This window comes from Myzus persicae, unplaced genomic scaffold, assembly GCF_001856785.1.
Source record: "Myzus persicae strain clone G006 unplaced genomic scaffold, MPER_G0061.0, whole genome shotgun sequence".
NCBI lineage: Eukaryota > Metazoa > Arthropoda > Insecta > Hemiptera > Aphididae > Myzus > Myzus persicae.
This window is the reverse complement of record NW_019104135.1, coordinates 25817-44062: the sequence shown is the minus strand read 5'-3', so window position 1 is coordinate 44062 and position 18246 is coordinate 25817. Positions and strand designations below refer to the sequence as shown.

The 18246-nt window shown below is 33.8% G+C and overlaps 1 protein-coding gene across 3 annotated transcripts; it reads left to right on the top strand.

Moving 5' to 3' along the window:
* Positions 1–1302: 1302 nt before the first annotated feature.
* On the top strand, positions 1303–17934 carry LOC111039125 (hexokinase type 2-like). Of its 3 annotated transcripts, none has more exons than XM_022322455.1 (9): positions 1303–1639; positions 11899–12061; positions 12122–12264; positions 12335–12553; positions 13826–13925; positions 15226–15415; positions 15520–15675; positions 16072–16345; positions 17005–17934. In XM_022322455.1, the coding sequence occupies exons 1-9, from the start codon at positions 1538–1540 to the stop codon at positions 17113–17115; spliced, it is 1458 nt and encodes a 485-aa protein (XP_022178147.1). In that variant the 5' UTR covers positions 1303–1537; the 3' UTR covers positions 17116–17934. The 3 variants fall into 3 exon arrangements, with proteins under 3 accessions (XP_022178147.1, XP_022178146.1, XP_022178148.1); XM_022322454.1 differs by lacking the exon at positions 13826–13925 and adding an exon at positions 12701–12809; XM_022322456.1 differs by lacking the exons at positions 1303–1639; positions 13826–13925 and adding exons at positions 10205–10533; positions 12701–12809.
* Positions 17935–18246: the final 312 nt, after the last annotated feature.

The window sequence follows — 18246 nt, the reverse complement described above, 5'->3', positions numbered from 1 at the left end:
GAGCAGTCAATACATATTGAACGAGAAAAACGAACGACCAAAACATAATATGGATAAGGCAAAAAAATAATATGTACACATGGAAAAATGCGATATAAGGGTGCGGAAATAGCCGATATAGAAGAAACAATAAAAAAAAGGAATAAAAACCAGTACGAAAAGTTGGTGAAGCGGCGGCAGAGTTTATGCGATGTCTCGTAAAAATTTAAGTGTTCGTAATGTTAATATTATATACACTGCAGCGCCAAGGGAAGAACTTTATTAGATTCTATAAGCTACATGGACATGGAAACTGTATATTGATTTTACTAAACGTAGTTGTGTGGCTTACTATTTTTTTAAATAAAATATATTTAGGAAAATATTGCATTGCTCGAACATGTTTTTATCGTACGATAACACTTTGGTAGATTGAAATTTCGATACAAAGACTCAAGTTGATATACTTTTTCATGGATCTTTTATAAAGTATTCGGTTATTCTCCATAGCGTATAGAAAATTAATTTTCTAATTGAAAGTCCTTAGAATAAGCCTCGTTTCCAATTAAACCATTCATAACTTCTATTCAATTTCTACGAATTTGCTGTGGTAAAAAATGTGCTACAACACGTGGACATCAATGCTTCGTTTGCGGAAATATGAAACATAATAGTATCTACACATAATTGAACTCACAAAATTACAAAAGTTTGAAATTCTTAGTACCATCTAAACGAGCCAAACCGGCCCAGCATGAAACGTCGATAACTGTTGAGCCGAAAGTATAAAGGTCGAAAGCCTCGACTGATACCAGAGGCGGCAGCGACAGCGTAATCAGCTCGAACCGAGATAACAACGAACGCGCGCGCGCCTCCTGTATTCATTGAATCACTGCGGGAGCGTAACCCGACCGCCATTGGTCGATTTTTATCTCCCATTCCACGTCCACGAGGAAATAAAAAACAATACTACGACAATCAACACACTGGTTGTACTATATACTATTTACTACGATAAATTGTTTATTGTTAACCAGCGCGTGCTATGTGTATACACAACTAAATACGTAGTAAAATCGTACATCCCACTCCCCCTCAACCTGTGAATGCCACTTCACACCATCTCACCACCACCCGACTGTTTAGTATATTATGTAGTATAATCCCCGCTCGCCACCGCAGCACGCATGCACATAATATTATTATCATGTGCATAAATTATTATTACAGTGTCGACGAAATAAGCCCGTGAAGTAGGAGTAGGAGAGACCCGTTTCGGCGTTATATAAGACGACGTCCCGGCCAGTTCGTTCTCCGTGTAAGGTTGTGCTTGTGATATAATATACGTTCATCAGTCCCGCTGCCACCTGCACCGACGACAGAGGTGAACGAAAAATATATAATTTAATTATCCGCAAATCAAAAGATCCGGAGTTTAATCGCTCGTCCACGACTGCCGGCCGACCCCGAAAACACAAATTTTTGATCATATATCAATTCACTTAACGCAAGTGCGTCGACCACTACATTAAGTACAAGTCAATACAACTGCCAAAACATGAGGACCAAGCCGGAAATGATGGGCCAACTGCGTCCCGCGTTCAGCGAACTCAATATTTCAGAAGGTTTTGAATTCGACACCGAAATCGTCACCAACGAGGTAAATAATTTTTGTCTAGGAGTTTTTTCACTCATCCCCCCCAAACACGTTACCGCGAGAGGGCGTCTGATTTCTTCGATAAAGTTCGAGGTGACAGCGGTATAAACCTGTAGCTATACTTACAGTACATACGAGTATTTTCACCAGTTGAGTCAATTTTTCAAGCATTACAAAACTACTAATATAATATGCCCACCAAATAATATTAACGAAATGATTTTCAGCGTAGTGTGCATACGCCAATATAATATAACTCTTTATTGATATATAATAAATGTTAATGTAAATCGTAATAGGCATATCATACGACTACGGACTAATTATGTCCTGACCGTGGAATATACGCCAGCGTATTGCAAGTAAAGGTAGAGAATATTAATAATAATTAATATTATATAATATTACAAGACCGTTCGCGAAGAAACCGTATAAGAATGCAAGTCCCGCAATAATTATTAGATGGTAGGTATAAGTATAAATAGTGCACTTCAGTTTAATAACACAGCGTAATAATAATTATCGGCAACAGCGGTAATATAACACTGCAGTATAGGTAGGTACAGACACGATTTTCCCTCGCTTCTACTAACACTGAGTACATTTCGTCGATGGTAAATATTAAAATAATAATTTTTATTATTCACTCCGTCGATCACGATTGTTTTGTCAGTTAAACACACACTCGGCGGACAGGTAATTTGTTGGGTATAATATTTTAAGCGAACGACATCGTGTACCGCATACGATAACTCGAATTTGATAGCAATTTTGACTCGACCACGGCAGATCGTTCAAGCGTGCGCGGAAAACGCGTGACTGCGCGACGACTTTTTACAAAAAAATTCATAAAATTATAATGCGTACCTGCAGACAGTCGGTATAAATGCAACTGTCGCGCGATTGTAAATCATTTCATACGCGTCATTAACATAATATTAGTATTATAAATTATAATGTAATGTCGTTTTCATACGTACACAGTCACCACCTGCATAAATTATACCGTTCTTGAATCTCGGCGTTCTCCCGAAATAGCAGTATAAATTCAATAATTACAAATATACAAGTATTATATTAAAATGTTTCGGGTATTTATGTAAACTGTTAATATACACATTAACACTACTAATAATTAGTTTCTTTTTTAACTTTTTTTTTTAATTCTATAATATATTAATGTATAAAATATATATAGTAATATAACGATTACGCACGCGATAGTATAGGTATGTTTAAACTTTTTAAATGTTGCACTATTCAAATTTCAATGAGTACCTATATGAATCAAAAATAATATTATTTTACGTTTTTATGATTTTACCAAGATTTTAATATTAAATATTTAAAAATAATTAAATATAAAATATGATTTGTATTGTTATTTGGTATATTATTCCTTTAAATTGGAGATAAGAATAAATTATTATAAGATTACTTGTATAATATTGTAATAATATTATGGATAACTATTAATTTGTATATTGTATCTACAAGCAGTTAATAGTTACTATTATTGAATAGTGGAATATACTAGAATGACACACTAAATTGCAAAGTCCACTAGCTTTTCTGTACTCACAGCATTCTCAAGTTTTGCGCCGATCGTATTCATACATGGGTACCTCCCAAATCTAATTAATGATCCTCTCAATGAAATTTAAGTTTCCAGTACGTCAACGATTCTTAGAAACAATCCGAGTTTAGTTTAGCCCTGTGTAAACTTTTGATTTGTTTATTATATGAGTCCAATTTCATGCTCTTCTCAACATCCATAATTTACTATACCTCTTATACGTGTATATTTAATAGTAATAAAATTACCATAGCCAATTTGAGGGGGGAGAATCCCTGAACCTAACCTAATCGGTTAATAACGAACGCATATTATGTAGAAAAGAAGACAGCTTTGCAATATTATTTTAAAACGGTATCGTTCTAGTAAGTAGTGGCTTAATAATATTACATGTACCTATTCAAATAAGTAAGCATAGTAATATTTTTAAGATTATAATATTATAGCATGCCTAATCTTATTCCTGGCATTAAGTAAATAGTATTTATAAGAGTAATCTTGCTGACAACAAATAATCTATTAAATTATTATAATAACAATTCAATAGAGTCATATTTTATATTATTCAATCATTGTATACGATCCATAGGTATTAAAAAATCCTACAAAAGATTTCAATTTCGCTGAGAAGCGAAATAATTGCCATTGGATTATAGTTATCATATTCTGTCTACACCTCTCTTTGCGTCGCAGCTGAACGTTGTTTTCATTGCGATTCGGTGTGCTATAATATCCCATACACCTAGGTAGGTACCTACCCATAATATATAATTATAAATGACTGGGCGGACTTAGCGCCGGAGCTTAATATGATTTGATCCCACTCGGCGTGGACCGCCGCTGCAGCATGATCTGCACCGGCTCGGTGGCACCGGTCAAGGTACTTCCGTGAATTCGTGGTACAGTTTTTATTATTTTTTCTCCAAGGTTACATAATTGGCGAATTGTTATTATTATTACTATTACTATAATAATCATATTATTATTATTATTATTATTAATATTTCTTTTTTTTTTATTGCCGTCCAAACGGACAAGTATGGCGAATGAGAGGTCAAAAAAATTGTCTTATCTACATATACTATACCAATTATTAGAGACTGCAGCGTGAATCCATCGTCACCGCTAGCCGAGCGCAAATCGGTTTCTCGGCGGGCCATGTGACTTTGCAACGACCTTTAGTACGTCACGCGACCGGGTCAGTTTTCTTCGTTGTCGCGGTATAGGCATTGACCTGCATATGAGTCCAAATGACGTACATAATACTTTATTATGTCATATATGTGTGCATCATGAATATCGATTGCCAAATTTATAGTATAGTCATCCCATATAGTCACTCCACGTCTCCACCGGTGCTCCATCCGACCTCAGTGCCCCTGCCAATTTTGAGAAAATACAATATATTATACACGTGTGTATGTGCGAGTATGTGTGTGTATGTGTGCGTGTTCTGTGTATGGGCACACATCACATTTTTTTTATCTGATTCACATATCAAACCAGAATTTAATTTACGATCATTTTTTTTTTTTTATGGACCATATTGTTTTTCAGTAGATATACTATTATATATTAGGAATATGTTTTCGAAATTTTCTACTAACATTGAAAGCGTACATACTTCCTCACGTTTAAATGATTATTATCATTTTAAGAAAGGTTAGAGAGGCTCAAACTTGTGTTGTATAAAAATTCTAACTAATAATATATTGCTGATGATATTTGTTTCAGAATTTAAATAAAAAGAGTTGTGTAACATGTTGCGCAAAGTATGTATGTAATGCACAAAATACAGGGTGTTCTACTTAATAAGGAGTACTTTTTGTCTAAGGGATGAAAGTAATGAAAACTTACAATAACTTTAACATTTTATAATTCTCGTATTGAGCTCCTACAGGATATTATATTATAAATACTCGTACCTATATGTATAAGAATTGACGAAAAATTAATTATTTATTTTTAAATTCACAACCAGTCTTTTTAAATGTGAAAGTTTAAGATCTTTCTTATGTTATACAAATATTATTATTACCTGTATAGTTATATTTCAATAAATATTTTTTTTTATTAGATTATTTTATAAATTAATTAAGCTAATACAGGACATAAAAACTATAATATGATGCAATTTTGTTTAACACACGCATAATGTAAAAACATCTGCAATGTAAACCGCAATTTATGATGATAGACCTACAGCAATAATTTTCAATTTATTAAATTTGATACATGCATAATATATTCAATACATATAACTATGGTCTATAGCAATTCGAAATTAGTTATACATTATTTTCGCACAAACTGTCAATTCGACCCTGTACAATACACACGCGTTTGTGTCGATTGTAGAGCGTACTCTCGGTCATTAATGTCAAAAAATAATAATAAATAAAAAGTAACATAAACACACAGTAGTGCGGTATAGAAAACCAATAATAATCTACTCTCCGATTAATAATAGTGTTTACACAATTGGTAACCAATTGACACGGACTTTACGACAGCAATAAATAAATATATTACACACATAATAATTGACGTTTTCTGAGAATAAGGCAATTATAAGTGGTTCCTAAAAATCAATTGGATTTTTTCCCTCGTTTTTATATTATATAGGGCCGACGGGTGAGACCTTGAAATGCTCTTAAAAAATTTGAATTATTTTCTTTTCACCTTCGTCTGCGGCGAAAAAAGAACTGCGCACTTGTCTGAATTAATCTACCTGCAGCCATGTGTATAGGTGTACCACGCAAAATATATACGCGTTTCCCTTTTCAACTATATACCTGCTGAAAAATCGACGAGTGGCATACATTATAAAATTCTACATAAGTTCTACGAAGCAGATATATTAACACGTTTTACACCTTTCGTGTATAGGCGCGGGAGTACATTATTAGAATAATATTTATATAATAATATATCGCAACCGGTCGACGGTGTGAACCACCGCCAAGGACGCTCACGTTGCCCTCGGGAGTCGATTTTTTTTCTTCCGATTTTTTTTCTGCGATCGATGAAGTGAATACCGTATTATTACAGTACCTATATGCGTATATTCTGCACAATCGCTTTAGAGAAAAAACCAGTGCCTATCGAAGTGCCGCCGACATAATAATGGAAATATACATCGGCCGCATTCCTGCGCGCACACGCGATGCCCCTGGTACGACTCGGGATATAATATACATTATACATAATATAAAAAGATTTGTATTCTTATATAGACATTTGAGATTTACGAATTCCGAGCGGAGATTCAAGAAATTTAAGACCTGGAATATTATGGTTCTCACGTCGTCACTCGTCGATTTTTTGGACAAACCGCCCATCTTTGTATAAACGCCGCTTTTTACCGGTGACGGTGGTGCGTTAACACTAGGTAACTATAGGACTAGACGAGGCTTATTATTTCGTGATACACGGTCACACTGAGTATTTATATTATAAATCTCCCTCGAGCGTTGTCGTGGCACCAGGACAAAGTATATATTATTCCCCGGTAAATGCCTTCCCGTCGAGGGGACGAGACGTCCTCTTCTTGCTGCAGCTGCTGGCAAACCAAGCTATTCACTGCTCGTTCGTTATATTTCCGTTTTGCTGTTGTTATTATAATTAATAATATCATTACCGTTCGAAAAATAATCGATTTCATACGATACCGCGTCCCATTAGCGTTAATCGTTTAGAACGTGAGCAATTCGACATTCACTCGACCATTCGACAATGCACAGGGTAGATGCCGAACGACGTAGTTTGGCAGCGGAAGAACGACGCCACCGCCGCCGCCGCCGATGATGACGACGGTCATAATAATAACATAGTGCGTCGTAAATAATTCGTTCCGAGCAAGAGCAGGAATGTCTGCGGGACGATGGCGCGTCTCGAACCGGAGAAAATCACGGTTATTCTTTTTCCCATTCAAATATTGATACAATAGGTATATTAATATGCGCACGAAGATACTTGTAATCCTAATATTTTTATAACACTTTTAAACCGAATTATTATTTAGTCGGTATTTCGCTCGTGAACTCTGTACGAAAGTACGGTGCATAGGTACATATTATATGATATTATGACGATATTATATAGACCGGTACGTAGTTAGAAATGCGTTCCAAGGTTAACGCCACCACCGCTTGTCGTGTCCCGAAGATAATGTAACGATAATATGACCTAACAATGAATTTTATGGTGGTCTGTAGGTACTCGAAAGTATATCTGAAATAGGTACTCGAAAATACGAGATGTTTCCCTGGCAGCAATGATGAGCCGTGTACAAACTACAAATTTCCTGCGAACGACCGATGAAGTCGATGATGACTCGGATTGATAGTAATTTTATTTTATTTGGTAAACGCTGCGGCGTTGTAGACAATATCTTACAACAATGTTCAGACTTGGTAGCAGGTTTTACTCAAATACTTTTCGAATGATAATGTAATAGTTGAATTACAAATTTTTTGGCAATTGCGATTGTTAATTGTTTTTTATTTCTTGAATTAATACTTATTTTAAAAACTTAACCGGTATTCAGTTTACTGATTCAACATATATTTGATTGCCTCTACATTATTATCGAAATAATTAAAAACTTCAAATTGTTTATATAATTACTAATTAGGTAGTTACTCGTATACTTCAATAATTATTTATTTTTATTTGTGACACATGTGACGAACATTTTCACTTGAATTATTTGGTTATATAATCTATACAATGACATTCTGAGTAAATATTTCTATCTTATGACCTCTGCTTTTTTTAAATATATTTTGTGAAATGCTATACCTACATGGAAAAAACAGTATGAATTTAAAAAGATTATAAATTATATATTCCAATGTAACCATTAAACTCAATCATAAATAATAAATTTAGAAAACCATAACGATAACTCGAACTTGTCGATTTATTGAATAATTTAACGATAATACCTGACACATATATATTAACAACTGACGTTTAAAGCGTAGTATATTATTAGGTCACATACTATAAATTAATATTTACGATAATACGTGGGCATATTAAATAATGTACTTTCTATTTTGTTTCTATGGTTTAACTTCAGAGAGTAAGCATAAAAAAGTTTTAAAATTTTAATTTTTTGTGAATATACACATTGTTTTTTGATGTGTACATAACTCATTATTCATTAACAACATCATGACAACGCCAATTAAAAACGTTTGTACCCGTCGGTTTCCGTGATTTATAAATTTTAGTTCTATAATTTTACTTCTGCCATATATTATATCAACACAAAAAAATATTTCTTTAAAATGACTCAAACTATAGACTATAATATAAAAGTAAATATTATTCATACTTTTATCGCACTTTAGTACATCTACTAGTAATGAAAGTTTATTGACAGGTACTCGGCGATTATTATATAGGTATCATTTTATTTTACGTACTTAAATATTTGTTAGCGATATGCGTTTTAGCTATGAAAGTAAAATTAAGTATAGTTATTACTTATTATACACCGTATTTATATATTATATCATACTACGATAAAATACAATACTGTATATTTAGCTTAATAAAGCTTGAAAACAGTTTGAAATTTATAATGTATTCATGGCTTAAATTCATATGGGAATCGTTTTTTGTCATTTTGTCAAATGTCGTACGATAATAGTTTCACTATGATTTTGAACATTGAATTTAAAATAGACACGTCAAACCACTTAAAACCATTCCACCAGGTGGTCGCATTTAGTCGCGGTCGACATTGCCCAACGATTTGCGAGTTGGACGTAAAGTCAAAACTACTTGCGTACTCGCGTGTCTGTCGACTGTGTCGTGTATAGTAAACGTTATGAGTATATTATTTCATATCATTCTAAATGAAAACGAACGGCCGTACACGTCATAATCGTCATGTGCACATAAATAATTCGTGTCCTATTCAATCTATTAGCTCATACAAATAAAATGCTTATTATATTATTATATACTCAAAATCAATTTTTAATACTAAGATAATCCTACTGGTTACTCGTATAGTAGACAGTGACAGTAGTAAACCTCACTGTCCACTGAACTATAATAAACGGTGTATAATAGTTAAGTCCCGTCAATACAATACGTATCGCATAGTCACCTAAAACGACGTTTACACTTTTTTGTACTGGTGCGTGGTTCACGTCTCGGGTACGGGGTGGAAGCGGAATTTGGTACCCCCAAAAATAGATCGAGCACAACCCCGAATATCGGCAATAATTCTCCCGTGAAGGCTACCACAAAAAATCGTTATCGTTAAACAATATTGTATATTAATATCGTACCCTAATAATAATTATATTATGTACGAATAATCGGTCGTCTGCCATAATAATACTTGGATATTAGTACTTATCTACACTGATAACAGTGGTCTAGACTAAATGGAACCGGTCGAGCGAACTTATATTAGAACCATGAAACCATCTCTCCCGCGAAATGATAATCGATTATGAACGTTCGATGAAACCCGCGGTGGCGGTGCGACAGAGCCGCGCGTAACCTTCAAAATTCGGGCGAATCGTACGGATCGGCGTCGCGTGGTAGTAAACTCTTTCGTAGATGGTATCATCAACAAAAAAAATCGGGAAAAAAATTGTAGATAGTAGTAGTAATAACTTATAGTTGTGGTGGGGGGGGGGGGAAATGTGACCGATTTCTTATTACGGGAGTGACGTAATAATAATAATAATCGGCGTGGCGAGGGCAACTTTCGGTCGATAGCGGTCGCGAGCGCCGCCGGTGACCTGTTTGGCGCGCGGATGAATGGTCGCGTGTGTGTGTATGTGTGCGTGTGTCGCGCATGCGCGTCCGTGCGATTGGACGGGTGGCGGCGGCGGAGGGGTGTGCACTCACACGCGCGTCGTCGTGTACTCGTGTGACGAGTGCGCCAGCGCGTTGAAAATGTGAAAACCACACTCGGTCTCTGTCGGCGGCCCGACAGTCGGCAGTCTAACCCTCTCGCCAGCAGTTTCGCGTCCGTCTCGCTGTCGAGGTTAATTTTTTTCGCGTGTCGTCTCGCCGCCGTCGTGTGTTTTTTCTCGATTTATCTACCTCCTACTCGATCGTCGCGATCTGACGTGCGAGTGTGATTAATTTTCTCCGCCGTTTTAATTTCTTTATAATTATAATATTAACTATAAAATAACGATAGTTTAAATTTAAGTACTTTATTTTTTATAAATTTTGTCGATTAAACGCCGCCGCCATGTGCATCGTAATCCACCCGATCCTGCGCGCCCTCTACGGCCTGTTCACTGGAGCCACTTCGTCTTCGTCCGCCGTCCGCGTGACCGTAAGTCCTCCCCTCGCCCTATCAAGGCGATTAAGTTTTGATGGGTGGTCGTATGGTGGGGAGAAACCGCCGAAATCTACACGACTGCTCCACCGCCTGTAATCGCCCCTTCGCCTACGCCTATGCCTCGGACGGGATGTCCGAGCGAGGAGGGGGTAGCGGGATGTTTCACGCGACGGCGCGCCGCCCGTTTTTCGGCAGCTCCCACATGAATTACCACCGCCTCCAGGGGTGAAACGTGTGCCGTAGGGGATGAGAAACGGCGAAATTTTTTGTGCCGTCGCTATTCTGTTAAAATGTACCTAAAGTCCTAAATCATAAAAATATAATGCAGTGTGTACACATTTTCGAGAGGGTTTTTCGTAAAGAAATTCTATCTTTTGAGCTTTCTATTTTTGCTCATCAAAACTACGACCCTTTCACTGATCGTACCGGCCCATCGCACTCTTTTGAATGGTCGATCGTTTTCCTCGAGACAGAAAATCGATATATCATCGTGTAATTGCAATTTACAATAGGTAATATTACTCCGAAATACCCCCCCCCCCTTTTGTCGTATAGGCTCATGACTAATTTTACTTAAAGAGTAAAGACGCATAAAACAATAATTACAATAGTATAACCTGTATAACAATAGTACACTAGTAGTGGCGTTTATGTAAAAAAAAATAGCGGATTTTACGAGTTTCGCGCCAATATGATATTAATCATACTTTGTAGGTGACTTTTACGACGATTTTTACTGGGAAATGCTTTTATTGTTCGTTATTTTTTATTGGCTGTTGCTTACGATTTACGGATGTTTTCATTCTCGTCTAGGTAAACGGAATACTTTTACTCCGGATTTGAATAATGACATATACCCATATTATAATACGTATACAAATATTATACTTCGATTGTAAATTATGCGATGTGTATTCAGTATACACGATAAGCTTATATCAATAATGTATTACGCCGTCTACATTACAAATGAAATGTTAAAAACCTATTTTTATTGCACCTACCTATCTCTTTTTTTTTGGTATTGACACTTAAAATTAGTCATTTTTTATTTTTATTAATAACTCATTAGTACAGATTTAACACATGGTGTGCAATTATTGTATAAATACTGAACTACCTAATATTATTATACTGGAGTAGGACAATGCATCATATTATGCTCATGAGAGTATATTTAATTATGTTATGGACATATTGAGAAATTGGTCTAGTTTTCCTTGTATATGAAATGTCAAATATTATGTCCATAGTTATAAATACCTACCTAATTATTTTCATCAAGTTTTTTTAAAATATATTATACTGTGTTTTAACTCAAATAATATGGACTGACAATATTGTATTTTTATTCCTCAGATCAAAGAAGATTGCAAATCACTTCTTTTGTCCAATGAACAACTGACCACCTTGATGAAAGATATGGATGGAGCCATCAGGAATGGTTTGGGCAAAGATACCAATCCATCTTCTATTGTCAAGTGTTATGTCACTTATGTACAAGATTTGCCTAATGGCACAGGTAAAAAAAGCTGATGCTTATGGTTGTAGATCATATTTTATGGATTGTTTTTTCTTTCAGAAAGAGGAAAATTCTTGGCTCTGGACTTAGGTGGCACCAATTTCCGTGTGCTATTGATTGAACTGGGAGAAAATAACTACTTCCATATGGACTCTGAAATTTTCAAAGTGCCTGCTCATATCCAAACTGGCAAAGGCACAGAAGTAATAATTAAATATAATCTTGTTATTTATTAACAATCTCTATAATTATGTATTTTGTTATGTTATGTAGTTATTCGATCATATTGCTAAATGCCTGGCAGAATTTATTAAAAAACACAACTTGGACAGCAAAAAGGCATTACCATTGGGCTTTACTTTTAGTTTTCCACTTAGACAAGTTGGACTTACCAAAGGATATTTAAATAGTTGGACCAAAGGATTTAACTGCTCAGGAGTAGTTGATGAAGACGTTGTCAGACTTCTTAAGGATGCTATCAAGAGGAGAAAGGTATATAATAATCAAATTACCAAAATCAGTTAATTTTTTTTATAATACCTAATACACCTAATACATAAAATATCCGCTATGGTTTGTATTTTCATAATACATGTTAATAAGTATCAACAGATTTAAGATCTTAGAATGTTAATGTAGGGCCTGAATCTACGTTTAACGGCTGTATTGAATGATGCAACCGGAACCCTAATGAGTTGTGCCCACAAAACACGTTTTTCAAATAACTGTTTTGTCGGTTTGATCGTTGGTAAGTTTGGCTAAGCCAAAATTTCCAAAATATATAATGCCGGCTGTTTGCATTGGGTAACATGATTCGACGTTTAATTAAGTCTGATGAATGCTTTCTGGTCATATGTACCTACATAACTTGTATACATTTTATATTGTACTGTTATGTCAAATTGTTTAAACAAATATTCTTTACCTACAAACTCGGCATGAAATATGTATTGTAATTGTACAAAAACTGTTTGTGATTGTCTAATTGAAACGTGAGTTAAGTAAAACTGGTATTTTATATCTATGAACTTTATAAGCATATTTGCTATTTATCATATAATTTTGCTTAAACTGCTGATGATTGTCCCTTATAATTTTTGTATATGTTCATGTATGATACTTGATAAATAAGTTGCATTATTTTTAATTCTTCAAGAATGCTTTCTGTTGAACCTACAGTCATGAACGTGTCTATCATGCATAGACACAACGAGCAAAATTTGATGAAACATGCGTAAATGTGATATCAATAATATTGCTATTCCTTTTGAATATTAATAATTTTTCTTTTTTCATTAGTTATTAGTTTCAGGTAATACTTTTTCAAAATTTGGGAATCATACTCCTTATCCCTATCTGGTCTAACCAGTTACACATTCATATACATAGATATTTAACTTGTGCAACACCTGCAATCGACGTCTGGACGTGCCTATAGCTACAGTATACAGTTGTTCACGGTTTTCTTGAAATTACAGTTCCCCAATTGGCTTTTCTATATCGTCTCAACTTTTCCTTAAATGTTATTGAGAATATTTGAAATCAATATGATATGAACCAATTCTTTACTTCCTCGAATCTAAATCAATGTTCAAGGTTCAAAAATAATGTGCTAATTCTTTATTGAAACTGTTTTATAAATAATGTTATCCAAAAACTAAATGTTTAGTAATATTATAAATACTTTTAGACACTAAAGATATGTCTCTGTTTATAAAAGAACATAACATAATAGAAGGTTTGTTTCGGTGGTAATTTTATTAGGACGTCGAGATTGATGTGTGTGGAATATTGAACGATACTACCGGTACAATCATGTCATGCGCTTGGAAGAACCCGAACACCAAAATTGGACTTATTGTTGGTATGTTGAGTATATTGAAATTTAAGGGAGTTAATAGTTAATACTATTAGCTCAATGTGTGAACTGTAAAGTGTTGAGTCACACACTCGAGTATTAAACACACACTATATTTTACTTACTTTCTTACTTTAGTATATTTTCATTTTTCATTTTCTTCTAACAATATTAGAATTATTATTTATTTTCATTAATTTAATAATGTGTTGCATAAGTATTAACTAGGAATATTTAAGTATTAAAAATTTAAGTTTCTTTTATTAACAATGCACCTTTAATATATTATATTTCTATATTGTATACTCTAATTTGATTTTAAGTAGTGCATGGCTCCTGTTTTTTTTCTTAGACTTAGATAAATACATTTAGATTTTCCTATTCCTTTCCCCTTTTGTTAAGTGTTTACTTAATGTTATATATACATATTGTTCAAACAAGTTCGTCTTGATTCATCAAACATCAAAATATATAGTTACTAGGTATATCAATTTGATGGCCATCACAGTGAAATCAAATAACCTCAACATTAATGTTACCTATTGTAATTGGTTAAGAATCAAATTTGAAATTACCTAATCCGAAGTCGTCTGAGCACGTAACATTATAATGAGGTTGTAGATTTTGTACATTGCATTATAGATATTTTTGTCGGTCGCATACTATTTGAACGAGACAAAACTTCATCCGATAACTAATATGTCTAATATTCGTCAATTTGGAATAGAATTTATCAATAGTGTGTTACAACTTGTAGACTATTTTAACAGACATTTTCAAATGCGACGATAATAATAGAATAGTACACAGTTTTATAAAATTATAACTGTAAACAGGTGCAATCAAATTTTTTTTATACTATTAATATACTTTTATGATTTTTGCAAACTACCAATAAAATATCGTGTGATATATAGGTATAGTATTGTTCATTCGATGTACAAATTTGCTTTAAAAACAAACCGTTTTGCGTTTTTGACTTTTCCACATTTTTATTATTGTCTTAATGCTGCCGCAGCTATGTGTTATCTAACAATTTTTACCTGTAGTATATAAGTATTCTGCATCATACATACAATATGTGAATATGACGTGATCCATCATCATATAATATTAATAATATCACTGTCGCTTTTGCTTTTATTAACTCGCCTGTGATCGATATGCGTTGTATTCGTACGACGGATATAGGTTCACAGCTGGACCGTATCTGTCATGCGTTTCGAAACGAATATCTACGGACGACAAAATATAAAGCCCAACCGTTCTTGAGTACGGTTGTCTGTAAACCCTATTGTTTGTGCAGGAACGGGCTGCAACGCGTGTTACGTGGAAAAAGTGGAAAACGCAGAACTTTTCGACGGTGACAAGACGAAACCACACGTAATTGTCAACACTGAATGGGGTGCATTCGGAGACGACGGAAAATTGGACGCTGTTCGCACCAAGTACGATCGGGAAATCGACGAGGACTCGTTGAACCCGGGACAACAGAGGTAGTTAGCGAATGTCGCTCATAAACAATATTGACGTTTTTCTCGATATTATACGTGGATATACTACCTACTGGTGACTAAAATGTGCGCTTTCCGTATTTTAGATTCGAAAAAATGATTAGTGGCATGTACATGGGCGAGATCGTGCGATTGGCCATCGTGGACTTGGCCAACCAGAACAAACTTTTCGAGGGAAGACTGTCCGAACAAATGAAGACCAAGGGAGCGTTTGGCACGTCATACGTATCCGACATTGAAAGGTGGGTACTGAATTATATATAATTATAATCGCTACCATATTTTAATAACCGAGTGTTAATATCGTACTATATGATTGCATTGATTGTGTATTGATTGTCAATGTAATATTTTAAGTTTCCTCAAAACGTCATTAAATTTGCCTATATAAAACCCCTTAGATAAGTAAATGTTTGGCGTTCTCTTAATGCCCCGTAGCCTATAGATTGTAGGTAGAAGGATGTAGCCTATAATTTACGTCCCACTAAACGATATGCTTATTTACGTCGCTGAAAAAGTATTCGGTGCGACACTGGTTGTGTACTCCTCGTTTTGATTGATATAATATAGTGTACTATTTTCATATAATTGTTGAGTAAGGTGTAACATGACTAATTATTGTGATTTTTGTTTTTCAGCGATAAAGCCAACTACAAAGAAACTTTGAAGGTTCTGAGCGAGATGGGCATCAACGACCCATCATTGGTTGACTGTGCCAACGTACGGTATATTTGCGAGTGCGTGTCCAGGCGGTCGGCGCATCTGGTGTCTGCTGGTCTGGCCGCACTTCTCAACAAAATGGACGAGAAGTCTGTCACAATCGGCGTTGACGGTTCCGTTTACCGTTTCCATCCGTACTTCCATAAACTCATGGTTGAAAAGACCAAACAACTGACCAAATCTGACATCAAAGTGAGTGAAAGAACGGTGTTAAACACTGTAGTTGATTGTTGAGACACTGTGATATACTGGTGCACAATAATGTTTTCATTAAGGGGTGTTGCATACTTATTTCCTTAAGACTTAGGTCAATGGTCGGCAACTAGCGGACAGCGGAAGGTATAAAAGTAGAGTGTTAACACATCTTACAATTCTTATGTCTTCATATTGCTATTATGAAAATTTAAAAATTTGACAAACATTCTTCTTTCTCCAGCACTCATTTATTCATTATTTTATTTTATTTTAATCTTCCTGACTATAATTTACTTGCCAATCCCTGCCTTAAGTCATTAATTGTTGTCAAAAATAAGTCCATGGCTTACATTTTACAATGATTATTGTTTTAAATTATTTTATTAGTGTAAACATTGTAGAACAACCAATTTTTTAAGTCAATGCTAAAAATGAGCTGCTAGATTTTTTTTACTTATTACTAAACAATATAAGTAAAGTATTATATTAGAATAAATGTTTTATTGTATTTTTTTATAAATTATCCTACAATTTGATATAATGTAATAACTATTACAACATCACTTTTATATTATGTAACCATGAATATGATACTTGTAGATGGTATTTAAGTTATTACAGTACTAACAAAATCATAACTTCTTTTAAATTTTCAGTTTGACCTCATGTTGTCTGAAGACGGAAGTGGTCGTGGAGCTGCCCTTGTTGCTGCTGTAGCTGTCAGGGATGAATTACCATCAATGACGAATGGATTCTCGGCGAAATAATTAGTGGTATTCAACTAGTGAGTCGAAGTTGTTACCAAAAATGCTCGAAGTACATTAAACATTATTTTTAGCATTATATGATTTGAGTTTTTTTTTTTTTAAGAAAAAAACGTTGGTGCTAACGCTAATAAGTGTCCCTTAGGCGTATTTTATTCACTTTACAGCGCGAGTCTTGTATGTCTTAGAGTGTTGTCATTGTTGTTGAGTGTTGAATCCTGATTGTTCATTGTTAAATATTTTTTTTTTTTAGATATTACTATATTAGATGATAATACATTTATATTTAGTATTTTCATAAAATCAGCGCTATAAATGTATCCATTATAATTTTTTATACCAATAATATTATATTATTTATGTATGTATGAAAGAAAAAACAAAGAAATAAAAGTTATATCTATGTTTTAGTTTTATATGAAGAATCTACAATATATGTGTTATGTAATTGATTTATAAATCTCGGGTGTTATGTATCTATGACAATAATAGTGATAAAGCCCAATGTAAGCCTAATATTATTATTATTATTATTATTATTATTAATATATGTACGTGTACGTCTAGTTTTGAATTGTTCCATCAATATGATTTTTACCATTGTCATTGCTGTTGAACACAAAATTAGTTATATCATAATTATTATTATTGCTGTTCATTTTAAATTATTTTTCTTAACTTATCATACTGATAATTTTAGTTACAAACAGAACCGTAATTCAATTTTTTTTTTTTCATCAGGATGATGCCATTGTTTTTTTATTATTTTTTTATATAATAATATGTAACTATACAAAAATGATATCTTATCCTCTTTGAAACCAATATGTAATACGATAATTTATATTATTACTTATTTGTACTTAAGGTTGTATTTAGTGAAATGCTAATTTATAATAAATTATTATATAAACGAATTAGGTTCAAATAATTAATACTATAATATAATATAATACCTACACACATTATTTAAAATGTAAAAGCTTCAGTTACATAGTTTGGTACTTAATCGGTACACTTATTGTAAAAATATTAAATAATAACTATATACAAATTCTTGAATATTTTATTGTTGAAACTTAATAAAAAAAAAATACTAATTTTGAAAATATTGAGCATTAATATGTATTTACT

Bases quoted from the DNA above. Each gene is read 5' to 3' on its own strand.
- LOC111039125 (XM_022322454.1), top strand. From the start codon at position 1,538: ATGAGGACCAAGCCGGAAATGATGGGCCAACTGCGTCCCGCGTTCAGC. The intron at 1,640-11,898 runs GTAAATAATTTT...TTTATTCCTCAG, and splicing joins CCGAAATCGTCACCAACGAG to ATCAAAGAAGATTGCAAATC. The intron at 12,554-12,700 runs GTATATAATAAT...ATGTTAATGTAG, and splicing joins ATGCTATCAAGAGGAGAAAG to GGCCTGAATCTACGTTTAAC.